Source organism: Astatotilapia calliptera, chromosome 4 (genome assembly GCF_900246225.1).
Source record: "Astatotilapia calliptera chromosome 4, fAstCal1.2, whole genome shotgun sequence".
NCBI classification, from domain to species: domain Eukaryota; kingdom Metazoa; phylum Chordata; class Actinopteri; order Cichliformes; family Cichlidae; genus Astatotilapia; species Astatotilapia calliptera.
Genome location: NC_039305.1, coordinates 15,481,337 through 15,502,386, shown reverse-complemented (window position 1 = coordinate 15,502,386; position 21,050 = coordinate 15,481,337). Strand labels below are relative to the sequence as shown.

Sequence of the window (21,050 nt, the reverse complement as noted above, 5' to 3'; positions counted from 1 at the left end):
GTTGAAGAACGAGCTGCCAAGCAGGAGGAGAAAGGGGAGGAATGATGTTTATTATTATTTGCTGATGTTGTTAATGAGCCACAAGCCGAACAGTTTTCACTAGCTCAAGGAAACTTGAAACACGCTGTGATACTTTTATTTTGAAAGGTTTAGCGACTACACGGCGCAGTGAGTTGTGGGTAAGACGTCAGTCTGCTGCCATATCTGTCTTTCTGTACCGGCTGAAGGAGAGAGTGAGGAGTCATGAGAGGAATACAGTCTCTGAACACTATCTCCGTGAGTCTTGTGTTGTGTTGGTGCGGTCTGAGTGGTGTCATCCGCCGGATCTGCTCCCTGCTCGTCCCGGTCTAAAAAAACCGACCATTCGCTGTAGCAGTTAGCCTGCTAGCCGGTTAGCTCTCCAAGTTTACCTACCGTAAAACGGTTTCTGTCTCGAGTTAGGGGCAACGTTCTAATTTCATCATTCACACGTACTGAAAACAATAAAATAAACATTAAGTGTGCAGTAAAAAATATAAATACAATTTGAAAAGCGTGTGGGCTCGACTTAGCTGTTTTATGTCGCCTTTTGCATTGCTGTGGTAAGCTGGGTGTAACCTGAAGGTCATCCCTGAATTCCAGTCCACCAGCGTCCGTTTTGACCGAACCAGGCCCCCTATTTGGTCATAAATTCGGTGTTATCCAATTATGATGCTAGTGCATTCCCACATTAGTCCCAGACTTTGCTGCCGGGACATAAATGTGCACAGGTCACGTCAGGTCAAGCTGCTCTCAGCCTGCACACACAGGTGCTGTTTTGATTTTGTGGTCCTATTAAGACGGCCTGGTTTTAGGGGGCCTAGATCATACATTTGGGCATTTCTGCAAGAAAAATTACTATTATCAGTTATGCAAACCCAATTAAAAGTAAAAATAATATTAGATGATTGCAGTATTAGATTATATTAGGTTGTTGTCTCAAGACCTTCCTAAAGCAGCTCCATGTGACATAGAAAGGCGGTGACTTCCCTAGCTGGTGATATTTGTGTAATCTGCGTGTTACTTGTATGTGTTAGTAGCTATTATGTAACATTAGAGGTCATGTTACTCTTTGTTGGATTAAGATTCTGCCAATTTAGTGTTTACACACAGTTTAAAGCAGCACGATATATACGGGATTGTGGCTATAATTCAGTAATAACTTCCTGTTCTTATTTTAGCTGCTAATGAATCATTGTCTTTAATTACGGTGTCACCTTCCTGCAGAAACGTTGCTACGCAGCTGCCAGGAGGAGCGGTAGTCTGGCTGAACCCCTCTCAGGTCTGAAACCGTCCAAAGGCGCACCTCTTCCTCCCCAGGATGCCCAGGTAGGTGCTGCTCTCGAATCGAACAAAACACAATGGAAATCTAACTCACAGCTGGTTGTCATGATATTTTCTTCCGAAAAAACACTTCTGCTGTGTTTTGTGAGCTTTTGCAGTATTTTTCTAATTGCTGGTGTCATCTTAAGTTGCAGTGTACCACTAGTTTTGTTTCTGTGTGAAAGTTGTGTGTTTTGTGTAACATTTTTTCTTTCCTCCTTCAGGTGTCCAAGCTCCCAAACGGCCTGGTGATAGCTTCGCTGGAAAACTACTCCCCCGTGTCAAGTGTTGGTGTGTTTGTGAAAGCTGGGAGTCGCTATGAGACTGTGGAGAACCAGGGTGTCTCCCATGTGTTACGACTGGCAGCGAACCTGGTAAACTGTGAATGAGCTTGTAAGCGTGTGATAGCTAACTTAATTATTCCTGAGGTTATTCTTACCACAATAAGAAGGACATGACTGCACTTGTTTTTATCAGCACCTCTAGCCTGACACCCTACGCTGCTTACTTATCTTATTTTTATTTTTGTAGACTACAAAGGGAGCGTCTGCCTTCAAGATCTGTCGCAGTGTGGAAGCAATCGGGGGCAGCCTGAGGTCAGTGAGCACACTTCATGCACACACTGACCGTCGCTGCTTTTGTTGCTCAAAATTATGCAGCGGATCACACTGAATCAGCTGTGTTGTCATCTCTATCCATGCAGCGCGACATCATCAAGAGAGACAATGGTCTACACTGCCGACTGTTTGAGAGATGACATGTAAGTGCTCCCATATTAACGTCAAGTTATTTTTTTCTCTTCTCTATTTTCATTAAAACTCGTCAGGCTGTGTTGACACTTCGCTGTCCTATTTGTGTCCAGAGATTCATTAATGGAGTTTCTGGTCAATGTGACTACAGCTCAGGAGTTTCGGCCATGGGAGGTGGACGAACTGACGCCCAGAGTGAAGGTTGACAAGGCTCTGGCTCAGCAGTGTCCTCAGATAGGTGTGTAACAGAAGCAACAGTTCATCTCCTGATTGCCTGTATTTTTACTGAGGAAATAGTTTTATCAGATGTGAAAGTGATTTTTAATTTCTAAAGAAGATCCTTGATGATTTTATTTGGCTATAATTATGTAAAACATCAAAAATCTTCTCGCTAAGCTGCGGTAGACCTCAAGGCTATATAATGTTTTTGCTCTGAGTTTTGTGGCCACTTCAGAAATGCTTAACGTGAGCTGTTGGGATTGAGGCATTTTTTGGTTTTTTTGTGCCATTTCAGTCAGATCTGTAGCCTCATTGAGCAGTAAGCATTCCAGTCCCTCTCATATTACTGTAGATATATTATATTCTGCATGGTTTCTGACATACGTTAATACTTGTGCAAAAGTTGTTTAATTAACTTGATTTCTGAAAAAAGTCCTGTGCATTGTTGCTGTTTTTGTTTGTTTGTTTTTTAGATGCAGCAGTTTTTGATTATCCATATTTAAAGTTTTCATTGTGTCCTGTTCAATTTTCTCCTGCAGGTGTAATTGAGAAGTTGCATGAAGCAGCATACAAAAACAACCCTGTCCAACTCTCTGTACTGCCCTGACTATATGGTCGGCCATGTCTCCTCTCAACAGGTAAGGATATGCGTTACATCTTTTTTTTTTTTTTTCTTAAGGGTCTTAAAGGGTCTATTCAATTAGCAAAATAGTACTTTTTGTGATGCACTTAAACACCTGTCCTCCTCCTTATCCTTCCCTGTAGCTTAAGTCATTTGTTGAGGACCATTTCACCACTGGCAGAATGGCTCTAGTAGGACTAGGTGAGTGTTGTCCAGCCTTGATTGCTTCATCACAGCTGCCCCCCCCTTCTTCATTTGGTTTTCCTAATAGGTAGTTAGCAATCTCCAGCCTAAGCAGTCTTGCTTACGTGTGAGCTTACGCTTGTCTTAAATCTCAATGAGATAGTGAGTCACTGCTGACATGTCAGAACTCTGTTCCACTTCACTCATTTATGGATGTTAATCTCATTTACCCATTCAGGTGTAAACCACTCGGTCCTGAGGCAAGTGGGTGAGGGGCTCTTGAGTGCCCGCAGTGGGGTTGGGGCCCCTGTGGCTAAATCTGTGTACCGTGGAGGTAGGAGCTTGTGTTTTAAAATAGCAACTTTAAATTATTTCTGCAATCCGCCGCTGCCTTGTTCTCATGAGGAAATATTGTGTGTTAGGTGAGCTGCGAGTGCAGAACAAGGATGAGCTTGTCCACGCTCTGATTGCCAGTGAAGGTGCTGTGACAGGTAGTGCCGAGGCTAATGCTTTCAGTGTGCTGCAAAGGATCCTGGGAGCTGGTCCGCATGTAAAGAGGGGCTCCAGCATCACCAGCAAACTGAGCCAGGGGATCGCCAAAGCTACCACACAGCCCTTTGATGTGAGTTGAAACAGGACAGCGACACTGGTTTTTGTAGCCGTAACAGTTCAAGTCCATTTTTAATGAGTCTTTCTGAGATGTGTTCCCCCGATTTAACGCAGAAATCTGTCAAAAAAGCCAAAAACTGGCGCACGATGCTTTCCGTCAGCCTGGAACTGACAGACAAAGAAAAGGCTTCAGTGGTCTTTTCCTTTGATGAAGTCTCTTGGGGAAACTTCTCCAGAAATCTGCTGAAAGAATGATTTGCCTCAATTGGAGTATTTAGAATAGTTTTATTTTTTAGGATGCTTGGCTGTTCTTGTTATAAATGCACAGTTTCTCACTCTACATCAGATAACCTCTGGTTGTCTTTCAGGCCACTGCCTTCAACGTCTCGTACTCCGACTCCGGCCTGTTTGGGGTCTATACCATTGCACAAGCTGCCTCTGCAGGAGAGGTAGTTGCCAAGTTTTCTGTGTCTAACTTGATTTAAAAAATTTGCCGAAATGCCAGAATTATTCTCTCTGTGCAGGTGATCAAAGCCGCCATTGCACAGGTGAGGGGTGTGGCCGAGGGAGGCGTGTCTGAGGCTGACATCACCAGAGCAAAGTAAGTTCATACAAAGATGACGCAGGTGGAGTTCTAACTGGTCTGTTGCTCACTCCTGTCTGTGTTTGACACCTCTGTGCAGGAACCAGCTGAAAGCGGAGTACTTGATGTCGATGGAGAGCTCAGAGGGGCTGCTTGAGGAGATTGGTGCTCAGGCTCTCACCGCTGGAGTGTACCAGGCCCCTGACGCTGTCCTCAAGGCTATAGATGCCATCACCCAGAATGATGTGGTTAAGGTGTGTGCTTTCAGTGAGATTTTAATAGCATGACTTAACAAACAGCTGCAGAAGAACAAGCTAGCTGTTAGAAGTGATTATTGCAGTCTAGAGTACAGTTGTGGTCAGACGTTTACATCAACTCATTAAGGGAATGAATGTCATGTAATTTGGGGATTTTAATGATTTCTTTGAACTGGGTGGAATGTTTGTAAAGCATACATCTTTACATACATTGAATCTACAGTGGGGCAAAAAAGTATTTGGTCAGCCACCGATTGTGCAAGTTCCCCCACTTAAAATGATGACAGAGGTCAGTAATTTGCACCAGAGGTACACTTCAACTGTGAGAGACAGAATGTGAAAAAAAAAAAAATCCATGAATCCACATGGTAGGATTTGTAAAGAATTTATTCGTAAATCAGGGTGGAAAATAAGTATTTGGTCACCTCAAACAAGGAAGATCTCTGGCTCTCACAGACCTGTAACGTCTTCTGTAAGAAGCTTTTCTGTCCCCCACTCGTTACCTGTATGAATGGCACCTGTTTTGAACCCATCATCTGTATAAAAGACACCTGTCCACAGCCTCAAACAGTCAGACTCCAAACTCCGCCATGGCCAAGACCAAAGAGCTTTCGAAGGACACCAGGAAAAGTATTGTAGACCTGCACCAGACTGGGAAGAGTGAATCTACAATAGGCAAGCAGCTTGGTGTGAAAAAATCAACTGTGGGAGCAATCATCAGAAAATGGAAGACATACAAGACCACTGATAATCTCCCTCGATCTGGGGCTCCACGCAAGATCTCATCCCGTGGGGTCAAAATGATCATGAGAACGGTGAGCAAAGATCCCAGAACCACACGGGGGGACCTGGTGAATGACCTGCAGAGAGCTGGGACCAAGTAACAAGGTCACCATCAGTAACACACTACAACGGCAGGGAATCAAATCCCGCAGTGCCAGACGTGTTCCGCTGCTGAAGCCAGTGCATGTCCAGGCCCGTCTGAAGTTTGCCAGAGAGCACATGGATGATACAGCAGAGGATTGGGAGAATGTCATGTGGTCAGATGAAACCAAAGTAGAACTTTTTGGTATAAACTCAACTCGTCGTGTTTGGAGGAAGAAGAATACTGAGTTGCATCCCAAGAACACCATACCTACTGTGAAGCATGGGGGTGGAAACATCATGCTATGGGGCTGTTTTTCTGCCAAGGGGACAGGACGACTGATCCGTGTTAAGGACAGAATGAATGGGGCCATGTATCGTGAGATTTTGAGCCAAAACCTCCTTCCATCAGTGAGAACTTTGAAGATGAAACGAGGCTGGGTCTTCCAACATGACAATGATCCAAAACACACCGCCCGGGCAACAAAGGAGTGGCTCCGTAAGAAGCATTTGAAAGTCCTGGAGTGGCCTAGCCAGTCTCCAGACCTCAACCCCATAGAAAATCTGAGACGGGAGTTGAAAGTCCATGTTGCTCGGCGACAGCCCCAAAACATCACTGCTCTCGAGAAGATCTGCATGGAGGAATGGGCCAAAATACCAGCTACTGTGTGTGCAAACCTGGTAAAGACCTATAGTAAACGTTTGACCTCTGTTATTGCCAACAAAGGTTATGTTACAAAGTATTGAGTTGTATTTTTGTTATTGACCAAATACTTATTTTCCACCCTGATTTACGAATAAATTCTTTACAAATCCTACCATGTGGATTCATGGATTTTTTTTTTTTTCACATTCTGTCTCTCACAGTTGAAGTGTACCTCTGGTGCAAATTACTGACCTCTGTCATCATTTTAGGTGGGGGAACTTGCACAATCGGTGGCTGACTAAATACTTTTTTGCCCCACTGTATATATCATCCTAAAGACTTTAAAAATACTTATACAGGGCTCTAGAGTGCGACCAAATTTTTCAGTGGTGCGACTAAAAAAATAAACAACTGTTCAGGTAACAACAACAAAAAAAAAAAATCTCTGCAACTCTCCGTGTGGTAAACAACAGACACACATTATGCCCCTATCGTGGACTAAACCAATCAGAGATAGTCAGGAGCGGGACCTCTCTGATTGGCCGTGGTCCAGTTGAAAGTGCAGGTGGATATAGACAGGTGAGTAGCTTGAATGAAGCGATATCGATTCATTAAATCCTGAATTGACTTTAAAATATAACTGTGTTTTGCCAGAAACGCCAGATTCTCAGATTAAAGCTCATAAAACTATTTCAACAACTATTTCAACTATTTCAACAACCACCAAACAGCAAATGAGAGCAGGTACACGCACTCCACACAAAGACGTAAACACAGAACGGACTCGACGCATCAGAATCAGCTTTGTCTTTCTCGGCTTTCTCGCCCGACGGCCCGTAGACGGACACGCTGTCAGAGCTTAGCGATTCTGATGCGTCGGTCCGCTTTGTGTTTACGTCTTTTTGCGCTGATTCTGAGCTACAGGTTTTGTGTCTCTCCAACCAAAATTCACCGAGCCAGCTGCAAAAGAAGCAGCAAACTACGCTTCACATTTGATAAATGTCGTCATGAATTCCCTCTGACTTTTGCTGTTTTGCTTCCACCACAATAAAAATCACACTTCATGCACAGCTCTCTCTCTCTCTGTGTACTTCAAGAACAGTTTCCTGTCTCAAATCTCTGTTTTCTGCATTATTCATTCGCTTATTAACCACCAGTCCACCGTTGTTTACAGCGCTGTCGGCCACTGTCTTTTTCTTTTCTTTCACTTAAATGACCTCGGACAAGAAAGCCTAATTTCTGCTGTTCAATACTGAAGAAATTTAAACTTTTTAAAATTATGCAAAATTGCAGAATATTGCAGAATATTTTTAAGGTTATCTGTTATAAAAAGCCAGACCAGAAAAATCTCCTTCATGTTTTTCTGTGTTTTATTCTCAGTTACTTTCACACAAAGGCATCTGCTGTGATGTTCACAATTCTGTGTATCAGTACTGATAAATGATCAGAGTTATAATATTTCTGACTGTCTGAGGCTAAATTGAATCGAATCAGGACTTTGAGAACCGGAATCGAATGGATTTTAGAAATCAGTGATGATACCCAGCCCTAGTGAGCAGCCTTGGCCCGACAGAAGTGGATGTAGCTGTGGGTAATAAGAAAAAATGAAAAGAACGATTGATAACTTTTTTGTTAAGTTAAGGCCTGATCCGTCTGAAATTCATAGCCAGTGCTCTGACACGGTGCCATCAATCTTTGAATGCTGAAAAAGCACAGTGTATCCAGGAAACACATTATATGCTGCAATAAATGCACTGCCCAAGTGTCCCCTCTCCCCACTGCCTGTCAGCAGCATGCAACAGCAAACAGGTCGTCAGAGGAGGCCGAGATGATGATTAAGTTTAACATTTTCTACAATATTGACAATGCACTTTAAGCACAAGATTGTTAGTTAATAATTTAGAAAATTATGGCCCATGGCACTAACTTTTAGCCATGGGCGCACCGGTGCGCCCATGGCAAAAAGTTAGTCTAGAGCCCTGCTTTATATATACAAATACTTGCATACACCCCTATTAATATTTGGTAAATGTCCATTAGCAAGTTGCACCTCAACAAGTTGCTTTTCATCATTAACAAGCTTCTGGTATGATTCTGTGGGGACCACTCTTCCTTGGTTCCTTAGACTTTTCCATTATTCTGAGTAGTGGTCAGTCCAATGAGTGCTGTTAAACAAATCCTTTCTATGTTGGCAAAGAGAAACTACCAGCTGTAGTCAGTCTCTCTCATTAGTTCACTAACGAGAAGTTAATAGGCGTTATCAAATGAAAAGGCATTGTAGAACCTTCAGCACCACTTATTAAAAGTTATTTTTAAGTAAGTATTTGAGGTTATATGCATACTTTTGACCCTGTGTGGATTAGAGAAAATCCAGAATAACTTGAAATAGTCATTAAAGTATACTGTACAATCATTCAACCCTGAAAAAGTTTTAAAAAGTCATTAAAAATGACCATGACATCCATGTCCCTGTAAATTTCCAACCACACTTATATACATGTGGTTTTTAGATTCAATGCATGTCAAATTTAAACCCAAAATTTAAACCCATTTGATGGATTTTATATCTGATGTCGTGTCATTGTTACATTACTGGGTTGCAGTGGCAGCAGTCTTACCTTTATGTACCCCATCTGTAGTAGAGCGTGGGTTGGAGTCATAAATCATCCAGTAAAGGCTCACTAGTTTGTTCATGTCCAAATAAAACAACAGTTCATTAAGAAGCGATGCAATAGATCATGTTGACAGTGCGTTTTACTGAAGGGCTTTTGGGATTATACAGATCATTACAGAGTAAATATTGTTTTAGTTTCACATTTGAACCTCATTTCAAATAGAAACACTGTAGTTCCTCTGAGCACTGGTGGCAGCCTCAGTTTGAAAATATATCCCTGAAGACTATACTAACAAAAACAAAAGTTATTAAATTATGCGTGCAGGCTATTTATTCATATGTTTAAACTTGCATTTGTGTTTAGTCGCTGCGTGGGGTTCTGTGTAGTGTCGGAGCTGTGGCAGGGTTTCGGTGGACTATAAATACTGGGATATATTTGGAAATATTGCCCGTCAGTGAATTTGCTCTGTTTTCTTTACAGGCTGCAAAGAAATTTGTGGATGGCAAGAAGACCATGTCAGCTAGTGGACACCTCATTAATACACCATTTGTGGATGAAGTATGAAAATGCACATAAGAATAATAAGAACAGTTGATTTTTCTTTCTGCTTGGGCATGCTGTGCCTGGATGTTGCCTCCTGCAGCAGTTCATTGGATGTCACCTGTCATTTGTAGTTTGTCCTGCAATATGTGTGAGCACCAACAGAGAGATGCAGAATTGTAATGTCTGTTGTGGGGGAGAGGGTGGATTCATCAGTGTAACTGTACATCAGTGTAAATTAAAACAATTACAGTAAAACACTTGGGTTGTTGCTTGATTTTGCATTTTTGAATGACAAGTTTCTGGCATGTGTGCCGTGCACAAGTGCGGTCTTCTGCATGAGATTGATGATTCCACACCATCATCTTGAAGAGTGCTTGGTTTTGGATGACGTTAGCACTATGTGCCAACACTGGCAGCAAAAAGCTGTTATTTTAGGTAATGAGCACTTTAGCACCAAGAGGTTTTGTTTCATTCATCAGCCAGTGGGGGGACCCAAAAGCGCACAAACATAAGTTGACGTTTGAGGGTTGTCTTGTAGATCGTCAGTAAAAGAGCTAATACCATACTGGCAATAAACTGGGTTTCATTTAAAACATAGAAGCCCTCTACAGTAAAGGCCTAAGCCATCTCTACTTCCTGAGATGACTGAGGTTGTTTAACATCTGCCAGCTCTCATCGTGCGCTCAACATTTTTCTGTAATTTAACAAATGCATTATTTTATGCCCCCCGTGTATTCTGTAAGGTGCCTATTAATGTGCAGGCTGACTTGTGTCTGTAAGATGAATAGTTGCACACAAGAGGTGGAGTTTGTGCAAAAAAGTAGCAGAAAGTTGTAATTATTTAGTGGAATATGTGATATTTAAATGAGAAACTTCCCTCTGGGCATGTTGTCCCTGCACACTCTAAGATAACTTGTACTTTCCATTCAGTAAATGGCTATGAAATCAAAAAGGAGAAAAAAAAAGATGAATCCTTTCTGCATCTAAATATTAAACATTTACAAAAGGGAGTCTAAGTCAACAGCAGTTATATAGTATTAATACCAATGCTGGTATTGGATTGATATTAGCGTGACAGGATCGATATAAGTTCACAAGGTCTTTTAGGCCAATTAAAATGTGAAAAATTAGCAGATGTTGTGTGCAGTTATACCTATTAAAACACTGAAATTTCTCAAATGAAAACCAGTGAGCAGTTTATTATGAAAGATCTTGTTTTTTCTCTTATTATTGGTCATTATTTAGACAAAAGTGTTTTTATAGGATTACTCGATTTGTGTTAAATATGTTATTTTTAGAAATGAAAAAAAAAAGTTCTTTTGTGTTGACTGTCAGGCATATTTTATTTATAGCCTTTGGGGCAATTAAGAGAAGTTGAGCCGCTTTGGAGACCTGCACAATTATATTCCAGGTCTCCAAAAAACAAAAAAAAAAAACAGTTTCAAAATAAATGATAAGCTGAAAGGTGTTAACTAATTATTCTGGAAAATAAAAATCAGTGATTTAGTAATTACTAAAATATGTTCACAGTTTGCAAACAAATGATTCCTCTCATACATCATAAGCTGCCTATTATAGGCTAAAAGTATCAGTATCGGTATCGGCAGTACTCGCTCTGTGTTCCATGTTTAACATTTTCTACAATATTGACAATGCACTTTAAGCACAAGATTGTTAGTTAATAATTTAGAAAATTATGGCCCATGGCACTAACGGTTCCATGCCAGCATTTGCAGGATCGCACAGCACTATTTTCAGGACAAAAGACCCCCAGTCTTCACACAGTATCGCGAGATACCTCCCCACCGAACGTGAAGACACCGAGGTGTGTGTGTATGTATGTGTGTTTGTGACGCTGCGTGGGGGTGTCCGCCTGATGTCATTAAGCAGGAGGGGAGGTTGAGCTAGCGGTGGGCATACGGGTGGAAAGCATAACAATAACGTCCAGGCTAGGACTCACAGCGTTGCTTTTGGATTGAAATACGCAGTGTTTTAAACTCCGGGCTTCCCATCACCGTGGTCCGGAGCAGGAGAACACAGGAGTCGGGTAGAGGCTGGCAGGCTAACGGACCGAAAGCACCAGATGCTATTCCAGCGGAGAAGGAGAACGGGGTCCCACCAGCAGCAGAGGGTGATGGGTTCTCGTTTCCCTGACGGGTAACAACAAACCTGAGCTAAAGACAGAAATAAACGCGGATATTGCCAAGTGAGGGGAGCTTTCTTCTGTTCTCCGGCACCTCCGTTTGTGTGACATTGTTCCTGAAATGCTAGCGCAGTTGCGGTCTCGGCCGTCGAGCAGCCTCTGGGCCGCAGCTCGGCACACCGAGCCCGAATCTGGGAAATAGCTAGCTAGCTGCCTGCTAGCCGCAGCTGTACCCCGATGCCGCTGCTGCTGCGGCTGCAGCTGTTAAAACGGATCCAAAAAACAACTCAAGCTGTTTGGGGGCTCGGTGCTGATTAAATTATCGTTTTACATTAGCGAGCTACAGCAAGCACTTGAGATGTGATGCTTTTGTGCCTCGTATTTGAGCCTTTTGTAGCTGGAGGCTTTCGCTTGGCTGACGCGAAGGAGCTAATGTTGCTGCAAAATGCACAGCAGAACCACAACAGCAGGCTCCTGTTGAAGGGGGCGAGGTTGGACTGATAACGGCCACGGTGTCTCTCAGCACCCCCGGAGTCACATTTTGGACATTTTCCCACGTCATTCACAGCTTTCTCGGCTGGCGACATGGATAAACTAACGATCATTTCGGGGTGTCTGTTTCTGGCAGCAGATATCTTTGCAATAGCCAGCATTGCAAACCCGGACTGGATCAACACCGGTGAATCAGCAGGTAAACAAGGCTGGCCATTTAAAGCACTTTTGTGGGAGTGTGTGCGTGTTCTGTCTTTACATTGCAGCAGTGTGTGCCATGAGGTGAGCTAAAGAAAGAAATATCCCATTGTGTGTGCAAGGGTTTCATCTGCAGCAGCATCTTTTGTCTTTCACAGCAGCAGCAGCAGCATTGTTTGTAAAGCTGATCGGTTTCATAATTGATTAATCAGCACTTTGGACCTCCGACATAGACTTGTCACTACTTGTTCTTTTCAATCAATCATTGAGCCTATATAGTGTCATAAATATGTCCATCATGAGATTGAGGGATGCTCCTGTGTACATCAATATCTACCTTGTTGACAGACAGCTGATGTTTGCATAGCAGTGGTTTATATTTAGTCATTTTTGTAGTGAATGTTTCCCTTTTTTATGACAAAAAGGAGAAATAAATAACAGAAAAACATTTTTTAACAATAGTGTGTCACATTGTTTTCCAAGCATAAAACCCACCTGCAAACAATTACATGAAATTCACAAAGAAAGTGCAAGATATTTGAAAAGCTAGAGCTGGAGACTGTTTCTTTAGGAAAGCTGTAGAACAGCTGGCTGATGAAATGGTGAGCTGAGTGTGTTTTTAAAAGTAATTTATCAAGGAAGAAAAGACAAATTATTGCTTGGACCACCTTGTAAAATCAGCCATGGATTCCTTTTTTTGATTTCAGCATCTATAAACTCAGCATCTTTAGATTAAAAAAAATCCAGTCATGTTATTGCTTACATATTACTTTCAGACATTAAGAAGATTCATGAAGCACTAAAAGTAATCCTGAGTTAATGCACTTGACTTGACTTTTGAAGCGACCTCCGTGTGATCAGTCCCATAGCCAGCATGTTTATTTGTGGCGCTCTGGCTGATTTGGGATGGAAGCACGTGCTGTTCGGGCCGTTGACAGACAGCTGCTACTCTTTGTTCCCTCTGCAGGATGACAGCTTAGTAACTGGGTCATGGAGGGTTCATCATCCACCAGTACACATGCACACTGCGTTTGCTTGGTGGAATAACTAATCTGCAAAAAAAAAAAAGTCTTAATAGGATGCTGATGAAATGAGGACGTTGTCTACAGTGACTTCAGTTTGATCGAGCTGCGTAATTGGTCTCCAGTGCAGTTTAGTTCTGGACACTTTGTCTCAGTTCATCTATACTTAGCACACTGCAGCCACAAGAAGTGTGCATGGTGACTGCACGCTGAGATCTTCACTTCTGTACCTGCATGTGATGAAAGTTGAGCCATTGCTATATTTGAAGTGGAGGATTGTGATGAGTGTGGGCGTTGTTATTGGGGTGGATGTTGTACAGTGATCAGGTTCCCTGTTGCTGTCACTCTTCTCACTTCCCTTCACAGGTATCACATTTCTCTTTGATGACTGAGATATGGCCACTCTTGGATGGTTTTATGTGGCATGTGGGTGATAAACCACTCGTGTTCATCTTTTTCACATCTTTTAAATAGTTTTTTTTCTTGTCATTTTAATAATATATGAAGCATTTGAAATGCATAATAGGAGCTTGACGTAGGTTTACAATGAGTGTTAGTCAACGTTATGTAATGTCTTTTCAGTAGTTTCCCACAGATTTGAATTCTCTTTGTGAGGGTAGCACAGTTTTGTGAGTGTTTCAATGGAGGAGGGACAAGCACACTAAACAGTTCTGTTTATTAGGGCTCCTTGATTATGGTAAAAGTATGGTAATCATAATCTGAAGTATTTTGTTCAGTGTTGGGATTGCAGTTATTTACCATCATATAGGCGTTGGAAAAATGTAGCTTTAATCTGTTTGTCCACTTCGGGGTTGTGAGTGGGCTGGATTCTGTCTCAGCTGTCCGTAGGATGACAGGCAGGAATGCACCCTGGACAGGTCGCCAGTCTGTTGCAGGGCATTCATGCTCACATTTAATTCAGAATCCTCAATTAACCTAACCCATGCATGTCTTTGGACTGGGAGGAAGTCAGAGTGGCTGGAGAGAACCACCAACCAGACTGGATTCAGTACCAGGAACTTCTGGCTGTGATGTAACCTTGCTAACCACTACACCGTTGTGCTTCCTGCAATTTCTTTAGTCTTTTAATTATATTTCAACAAAACTAAAAATTCTACTTAAAGGCAAAATGAGCACATGATTGCAAAACAGTGTCATTTTCATTAGAATTTAATTTGATTAAATACACAGCCTTACAGTGGATTTATGTCTCTGTTCCCAAATCTGTAAAGACCACTTGCATAGGCTATTTTGTAGGTTCTATATAGATTCATTTCAGATGTGTGTATTAAGCTTTACTTGGATTGGATTGGTTGGATTTAGCAGCTTTAACAACTTAAGGAGTTATACTCCTTAAGTTTAGAATTTGTTTCTAACAAACCAAAATGTGGTTCTGTTTCTTAATATACTTTTCAACACCTTAAGGATGCTTATAACCAATATGTAGTTCAGTTTTATTTTTATGCATACATATAATTGAAGGCACTTTATATGGTAAGGTAACCTTGTAAGATATTAGAGATGGGACAATCAGGTGATCCTCTATGACTAGTAATTTGGCAACAGTGGGGTGGAAGAACCCCCTTTTAACAGGGAGACACATTCAGCAGAACCAGGCTCAGGAAGGGGGGACAATTTGCTGTTATCTATTGGGGTACAGAGAATAATACCAATAGAACCAATTGCAGTAGTCATGTAAATCCTGATATTATGGTTTAGAATGAGACAGTTATTCATTACCACAATGGTGTTATAATTAACTGCACATCACTATATCAAAGTGCATTATTCCTACTCTTTCACTATACCAACTACAAAAATGAACACACATGCACGCCGGCACTTTCAGTGTATGTGGGAAAACTGAACATGCTTGTCATCATAGACACAAATCAAACCCCTTTTAGCCCAGTGGTTCTCTGACTTCTTCTGCAGGCCCTCCCCTCTCAAAGATTAAAAAAAAATGTTCAAACTACTCTTTCCCATCCTTACAGTGAACCAATATAAACACACGCTTGCATTGCACATATAAAATTTCAGTGTGTGAAATTACTGGAAAAGGGAATGCAGAACAAATTGTATTGTAAAAGTGGTGTTTTACCTAGTTTGGCTTCATTCTTGCCCACACTAGGGATCATCATTTTTCATTGATTTTTCTCTGGGAACTATTTGACTATCCATCATTAACATCCTTCCAGGCACCAGTTAAAAATATTTTAGGCAGAAAATGGTCTCATGAAGAATTTTTTATTGTTATGTATAACTTGAGTGTTTGAAAGGCTCTGTGGTCTTTCAGCGTGTATGAGATATGCAGCATTACTTTTTGTGGTTTTTCTATTTCTATCTGACTTTTGGTGTTCGTTAATTTGCCTTAGGGCTACTTGTCATGCCTTAAGCAAACTTGTCCATGCCTTGCTAGCAGTGCAGAGCTTTCTTTAACATCAGTGCCTCACACTGATCCCTATACAGTGGGGCAAAAAAGTATTTGGTCAGCCACCGATTGTGCAAGTTCCCCCACTTAAAATGATGACAGAGGTCAGTAATTTGCACCAGAGGTACACTTCAACTGTGAGAGACAGAATGTGAAAAAAAAATCCATGAATTCACATGGTAGGATTTGTAAAGAATTTATTCGTAAATCAGGGTGGAAAATAAGTATTTGGTCACCTCAAACAAGGAAAATCTCTGGCTCTCACAGACCTGTAACGTCTTCTGTAAGAAGCTTTTCTGTCCCCCACTCGTTACCTGTATGAATGGCACCTGTTTGAACTCATCATCTGTATAAAAGACACCTGTCCACAGCCTCAAACAGTCAGACTCCAAACGCCGCCATGGCCAAGACCAAAGAGCTTTCGAAGGACACCAGGAAAAGTATTGTAGACCTGCACCAGACTGGGAAGAGTGAATCTGCAATAGGCAAGCAGCTTGGTGTGAAAAAATCAACTGTGGGAGCAATCATCAGAAAATGGAAGACATACAAGACCACTGATAATCTCCCTCGATCTGGGGCTCCACGCAAGATCTCATCCCGTGGGGTCAAAATGATCATGAGAACGGTGAGCAAAGATCCCAGAACCACACGGGGGGACCTGGTGAATGACCTGCAGAGAGCTGGGACCAAAGTAACAAAGGTCACCATCAGTAACACACTACAACGGCAGGGAATCAAATCCCGCAGTGCCAGACGTGTTCCGCTGCTGAAGCCAGTGCATGTCCAGGCCCGTCTGAAGTTTGCCAGAGAGCACATGGATGATACAGCAGAGGATTGGGAGAATGTCATGTGGTCAGATGAAACCAAAGTAGAACTTTTTGGTATAGACTCAACTCGTCGTGTTTGGAGGAAGAAGAATACTGAGTTGCATCCCAAGAACACCATACCTACTGTGAAGCATGGGGGTGGAAACATCATGCTATGGGGCTGTTTTTCTGCCAAGGGGACAGGACGACTGATCCGTGTTAAGGACAGAATGAATGGGGCCATGTATCGTGAGATTTTGAGCCAAAACCTCCTTCCATCAGTGAGAACTTTGAAGATGAAACGAGGCTGGGTCTTCCAACATGACAATGATCCAAAACACACCGCCCGGGCAACAAAGGAGTGGCTCCGTAAGAAGCATTTGAAAGTCCTGGAGTGGCCTAGCCAGTCTCCAGACCTCAACCCCATAGAAAATCTGAGACGGGAGTTGAAAGTCCATGTTGCTCGGCGACAGCCCCAAAACATCACTGCTCTCGAGAAGATCTGCATGGAGGAATGGGCCAAAATACCAGCTACTGTGTGTGCAAACCTGGTAAAGACCTATAGTAAACGTTTGACCTCTGTTATTGCCAACAAAGGTTATGTTACAAAGTATTGAGTTGTATTTTTGTTATTGACCAAATACTTATTTTCCACCCTGATTTACGAATAAATTCTTTACAAATCCTACCATGTGGATTCATGGATTTTTTTTTTTTTTTTTTTCACATTCTGTCTCTCACAGTTGAAGTGTACCTCTGGTGCAAATTACTGACCTCTGTCATCATTTTAGGTGGGGAACTTGCACAATCGGTGGCTGACTAAATACTTTTTTGCCCCACTGTATATAACTACAGGACCTCCCAGGAGTCTAAACCATTGCCTTCCTATTTTCAAAAAAAACCTGGACAAACTAAATATTTTTGGACAGCACTACTATGCAAATGAGACAAAAATGTAAGATCTTCTAGTAGCTTCACACAGCCATAACCTTTCATTTATGTATTTAAAAAAACAAAAAGAGAGAAAGAAAGACCTGAGTTTATCAGTGTATTGTGAGCTGTTGCCATTAATTGGTCTACCTCGTACAATACCTTGTGGCATTATTTGAATCTAAGGAGTGAGAATCCCTGATAACTCCTCACATTCCAGCCAGCTGTGTCCTTCAGCTTTGTTGTTGTCTTATCCGAAAGCTCAGTGCTTCCCTTAAAGGACCTCGGCTTGCCATCTTTAGTGTATTTGTACTCGGAGCACTGAGAAACGGTCGCATTGACCTTTCTCAAGACATATGGAAGTTTTGCCTCCGTCTGTCGTGTGAAGGCATGATGAATAAGCGACTTAACATGTCCTCAGAAAATCATTTGGCACAGATTGCCTCTTCTTGTTATTGCCTGCAGTGATTGCAGTTGGGTTTGGTTCACGTAAAGACAACCCCCCTGTAAAAGTGCCCAGTACGAGGGTGACCACTGTTCTCCCTCAGCACTGCAGACAGAGAGAGTGGATCCTTGACTTTGTCCTCATCTCAGTGTGATATTCTCAGGCCGTAACAGCAGAGGCTGATTTCCTGCAACGAGCTTGAAGACAAAGCCATTGTTACAGCAATGTCAGACACAAACTGTGACTCTCAAGAGCTCCGCCAACGACTGCCCTCCTGCAGATACTCGTCACTACAGTGGATGTCTTTCTCTTGAGCCTGAGTAACCTCTGAAAGAGTGTGTGCAACTCGCACTTAAAAATGCATAACACCTCTGTGGTTCAGGATGCCGGATCCAAAGCCGTTGATGACATACGTACCATCGTTTTTAACTTTAATTTCAGTCTCAAACCTTAAAGGCAACCACTTCACAAAATCAATTTTGTACAAGTGCTCTTGTCAGTAGAGCGCACCAACACTTACCGTTCCAACAAAACTCTTTCCTGAGATTACTTTGGATGTGTTTTATTGCATGCAGTTAGCTACTGAATGAGCTGAAATAAACAAAAAGTCCTGTTGATGTGCTCAGAAGGCGGTAGTAATGACTTATCAAGACTCTTCAAGTAAGTTCCTGACACATGCATTTACGTTTTTATCATCATCACTTATTGTAAATAACCTACCCACTACAGGAATTTTCCATTTAAGCATGAGATGTTTATATTACCCCTAAGTGCCTGCTAGTCAGTATCACTTATGTAATAATAAACAGACAAATTTATTTTCGACTGCATCAGCTCTAATATGCTTCTGTGGGTTTTGATTGTGCTCGAAAATCTAAATGGACTATGTTTAGAGGAGTTAATGATGGTTTAAAGTGGACTGATTTCAGCAACTTGCAAAAAAAATCACGAAAAAAAGATTGTAAAACCACAAACAATTACATAACACTGAAAGGCTACAGCAATGCTTGGCAAAATTACAGTATAGTGAGTCAAGTGCCGAAGAACTGCTGCTGTAATTCTGACAATACCTAAAATAGATGAAATGAGAGACTATTAAATCCTGTTATTTTAGGTGTCTCTTTTCAAAGCACAAGGGCACACAGTGTCATTGATACAGAGCAACTGAAACCGGTCTGTCCCATTCTCCAGTTACAGGGCTGCAGTGCCAGCAGATTTGACCTGCAGTTTACCTGAAATGTTGGAAGGACACAAACACAGCTGCAGAGGTGGGAGATGTGACCATGCTCACCACCTTCAGGCACCGAATGTGTAGTCTTGAGGCATATAACTGAAGGCGATACATTTTTTGTAAACAAGGATCTACATGGCTACTTATTCTTTTATAATTTAATGACCTGCTTCCTGGAGAAATTGACGTGGTAACTCATTAACAATTAAAGTGTATATATAGGATGCGGCAGCTTCATTTCTTGTTCAAGTGACTTGTTTCACAAAACTTTACATAAACTTTTTTTGATGATGACAGCTGAGGTGTGCTGCAAAGCAGCAGCACCCTATAAATTACATCACAGCCCTGATCAGTTCACGGCCTTTAAGCTATGTCCATACAGGAAGTGATTCACAGTAGCGTGGAGGACCATTAGACATCTTTAAGAGACTACATGCAACTGCAAAAAAACCCCAAAACGTTAGCAATATGAAGTGAGCAATTAAAGTGACTACTAGTGACAGTGCAGAATACTGGTGATTGACATATGACCTTGTACTAAATACATTAGAGGGTTACCTTGGCAACCAGAGTCTGCAGTATCCAACTGTCACCTTGGCATCGCTCCCTTTGTGCACACAGCTTTTCTTTCTCCCCCAAAAAAACTATGTCGTCTCTTACGCCATAACCTTATACTTAATCTGACATGCACCTAACTCATTTAACTACACACTGGGTTGCCGCAGCCCACAACGACTGAATGATGTGGAAGGTAACTGCAGGAGGTTAAAAAGGGGTTTCCAGTTGAGTGATGACGTACATTTCCTGCAGAAAAATACGCCAAATTAAAAGTAAAAGGTGCCTCTTTTGAGATGTGGTGGTTGCAGCAGTAAGACGCAACTTTTACTTTTGCTCTTTTCAGCTTTGCTACAGCTTGGAGAGTGTCTGGGGACAAGTCACCGTAATTGCAAGCTATGGGCGGCAGCGGCCAAAGCAATCCAAAGAGGTTTTTGGTGCAGCACTGTGTACTCTTTTGCAACCAGTTTGACCTGACAACTACAACAACCAGCAGGTGTTTTCCTAGCAACTGGTAGTTATCAGGGAGTCAGTGATTGGTCTCTGGGGCCTTGGGTCCTTCTGGTTAAAAGTCAAAATGATTCCAAATAATAAAAACACACTAGCAATCACTTATTGGTGGGCTGATGGTGTCCTTTTTATATTACTGAGCGTTTAGTAAATGTTTTATTTTTTTAATTATTTAAATTCTTTTAAATTTACTTTGGATGGTAAGGTTTGTCCATTTAACATACAGTCATTGTTGACTGTGGTAGTGAGGAAGGTCTTCATGAAAACTGCTTTGTCAGGCTGGTGTTTAAGTTTGGGGATTTATGTAATTTACTCTAATTTCTCTCTCTCTCTTTTGTTTTTTTTTTTGTTTAGTTTTTTTGCAGCTACGAGCATCGTTTTATATTTTGACAAGTGTTTTTCTCTTTGTTTACGCTTTGGGTCATACGTTTTCATTCATGTCAGTGTTTGTATCCCATTTGTCGTTGGTTTGCCTTGGTTTACATGTGCGTTTGGGCCGCACACAGCTGTGCTCCACTGCCCCTGCATGTAAGTGGGCACTGGAAAAGCCTCCAGCAGCAGCAGCAGCTGTTGACTGCCTTGACTTGCCTATTTGACGCCCACCACAGTTCAGAGGCCTGTTTGACTCATCCCTCCAGAGCTTACAAACATCAGCTCCCCCTGTGCTCTACTAATGACAGCATCATCATGCTGAAGATAAGCAGACACAGCGCTCATTTCCTCTCATTTGGCCCGAGACATGGTGAGAGGAGTGTTTTGATCATAGCGAGCACAGAGCTGACTGCGGGGTAACAGGGCGTGATGGGAGCGTGAATGTAAGCAGGGCATCAAATGGAGAATTGGCCCATTATTTTCCTCTAATGAAAGAGGGCAAAAGCCACGTGAGAATTGTTGGCGTTTGATTTATGCCTGTTTCTAGCAGGGCGAGGATGTGTTCACGTTACAGCTTGTGAATGTTTGCTCCATCTTGTATTCACTTTTAATTGAAGTATGTAGTGTGACTCATGAATTCGAGCCTCTGTTTCCTGTCTGGGTGTAATCATCTTCTAGTTCCGG

At 42.0% G+C, this 21,050-nt stretch overlaps 2 protein-coding genes across 2 annotated transcripts in view; both read left to right on the top strand.

Moving 5' to 3' along the window:
- The first annotated feature begins 146 nt into the window (after positions 1–146).
- LOC113020801 (cytochrome b-c1 complex subunit 2, mitochondrial) lies at positions 147–9,489 on the top strand. Its single transcript, XM_075410371.1, is given in 15 exon segments — positions 147–276; positions 1,246–1,347; positions 1,566–1,715; positions 1,873–1,937; positions 2,045–2,101; positions 2,204–2,328; positions 2,849–2,886; positions 2,888–2,947; positions 3,075–3,132; positions 3,353–3,448; positions 3,537–3,736; positions 4,092–4,172; positions 4,248–4,324; positions 4,407–4,560; positions 9,169–9,489. Coding segments are annotated over 15 exon segments (1,380 nt in total). The 5' UTR covers positions 147–243; the 3' UTR covers positions 9,253–9,489.
- Positions 9,490–11,001: 1,512 nt separating this feature from the next.
- Positions 11,002–21,050, top strand: part of mosmoa (modulator of smoothened a) — a 30,350-nt gene continuing 20,301 nt past the window's right edge. The window contains exon 1 of the mRNA XM_026165032.1: positions 11,002–12,065. Coding sequence (XP_026020817.1) covers positions 11,960–12,065 — 106 coding nt within the window. The 5' untranslated portion in view covers positions 11,002–11,959. The remainder of the gene's footprint in view (positions 12,066–21,050) is intronic.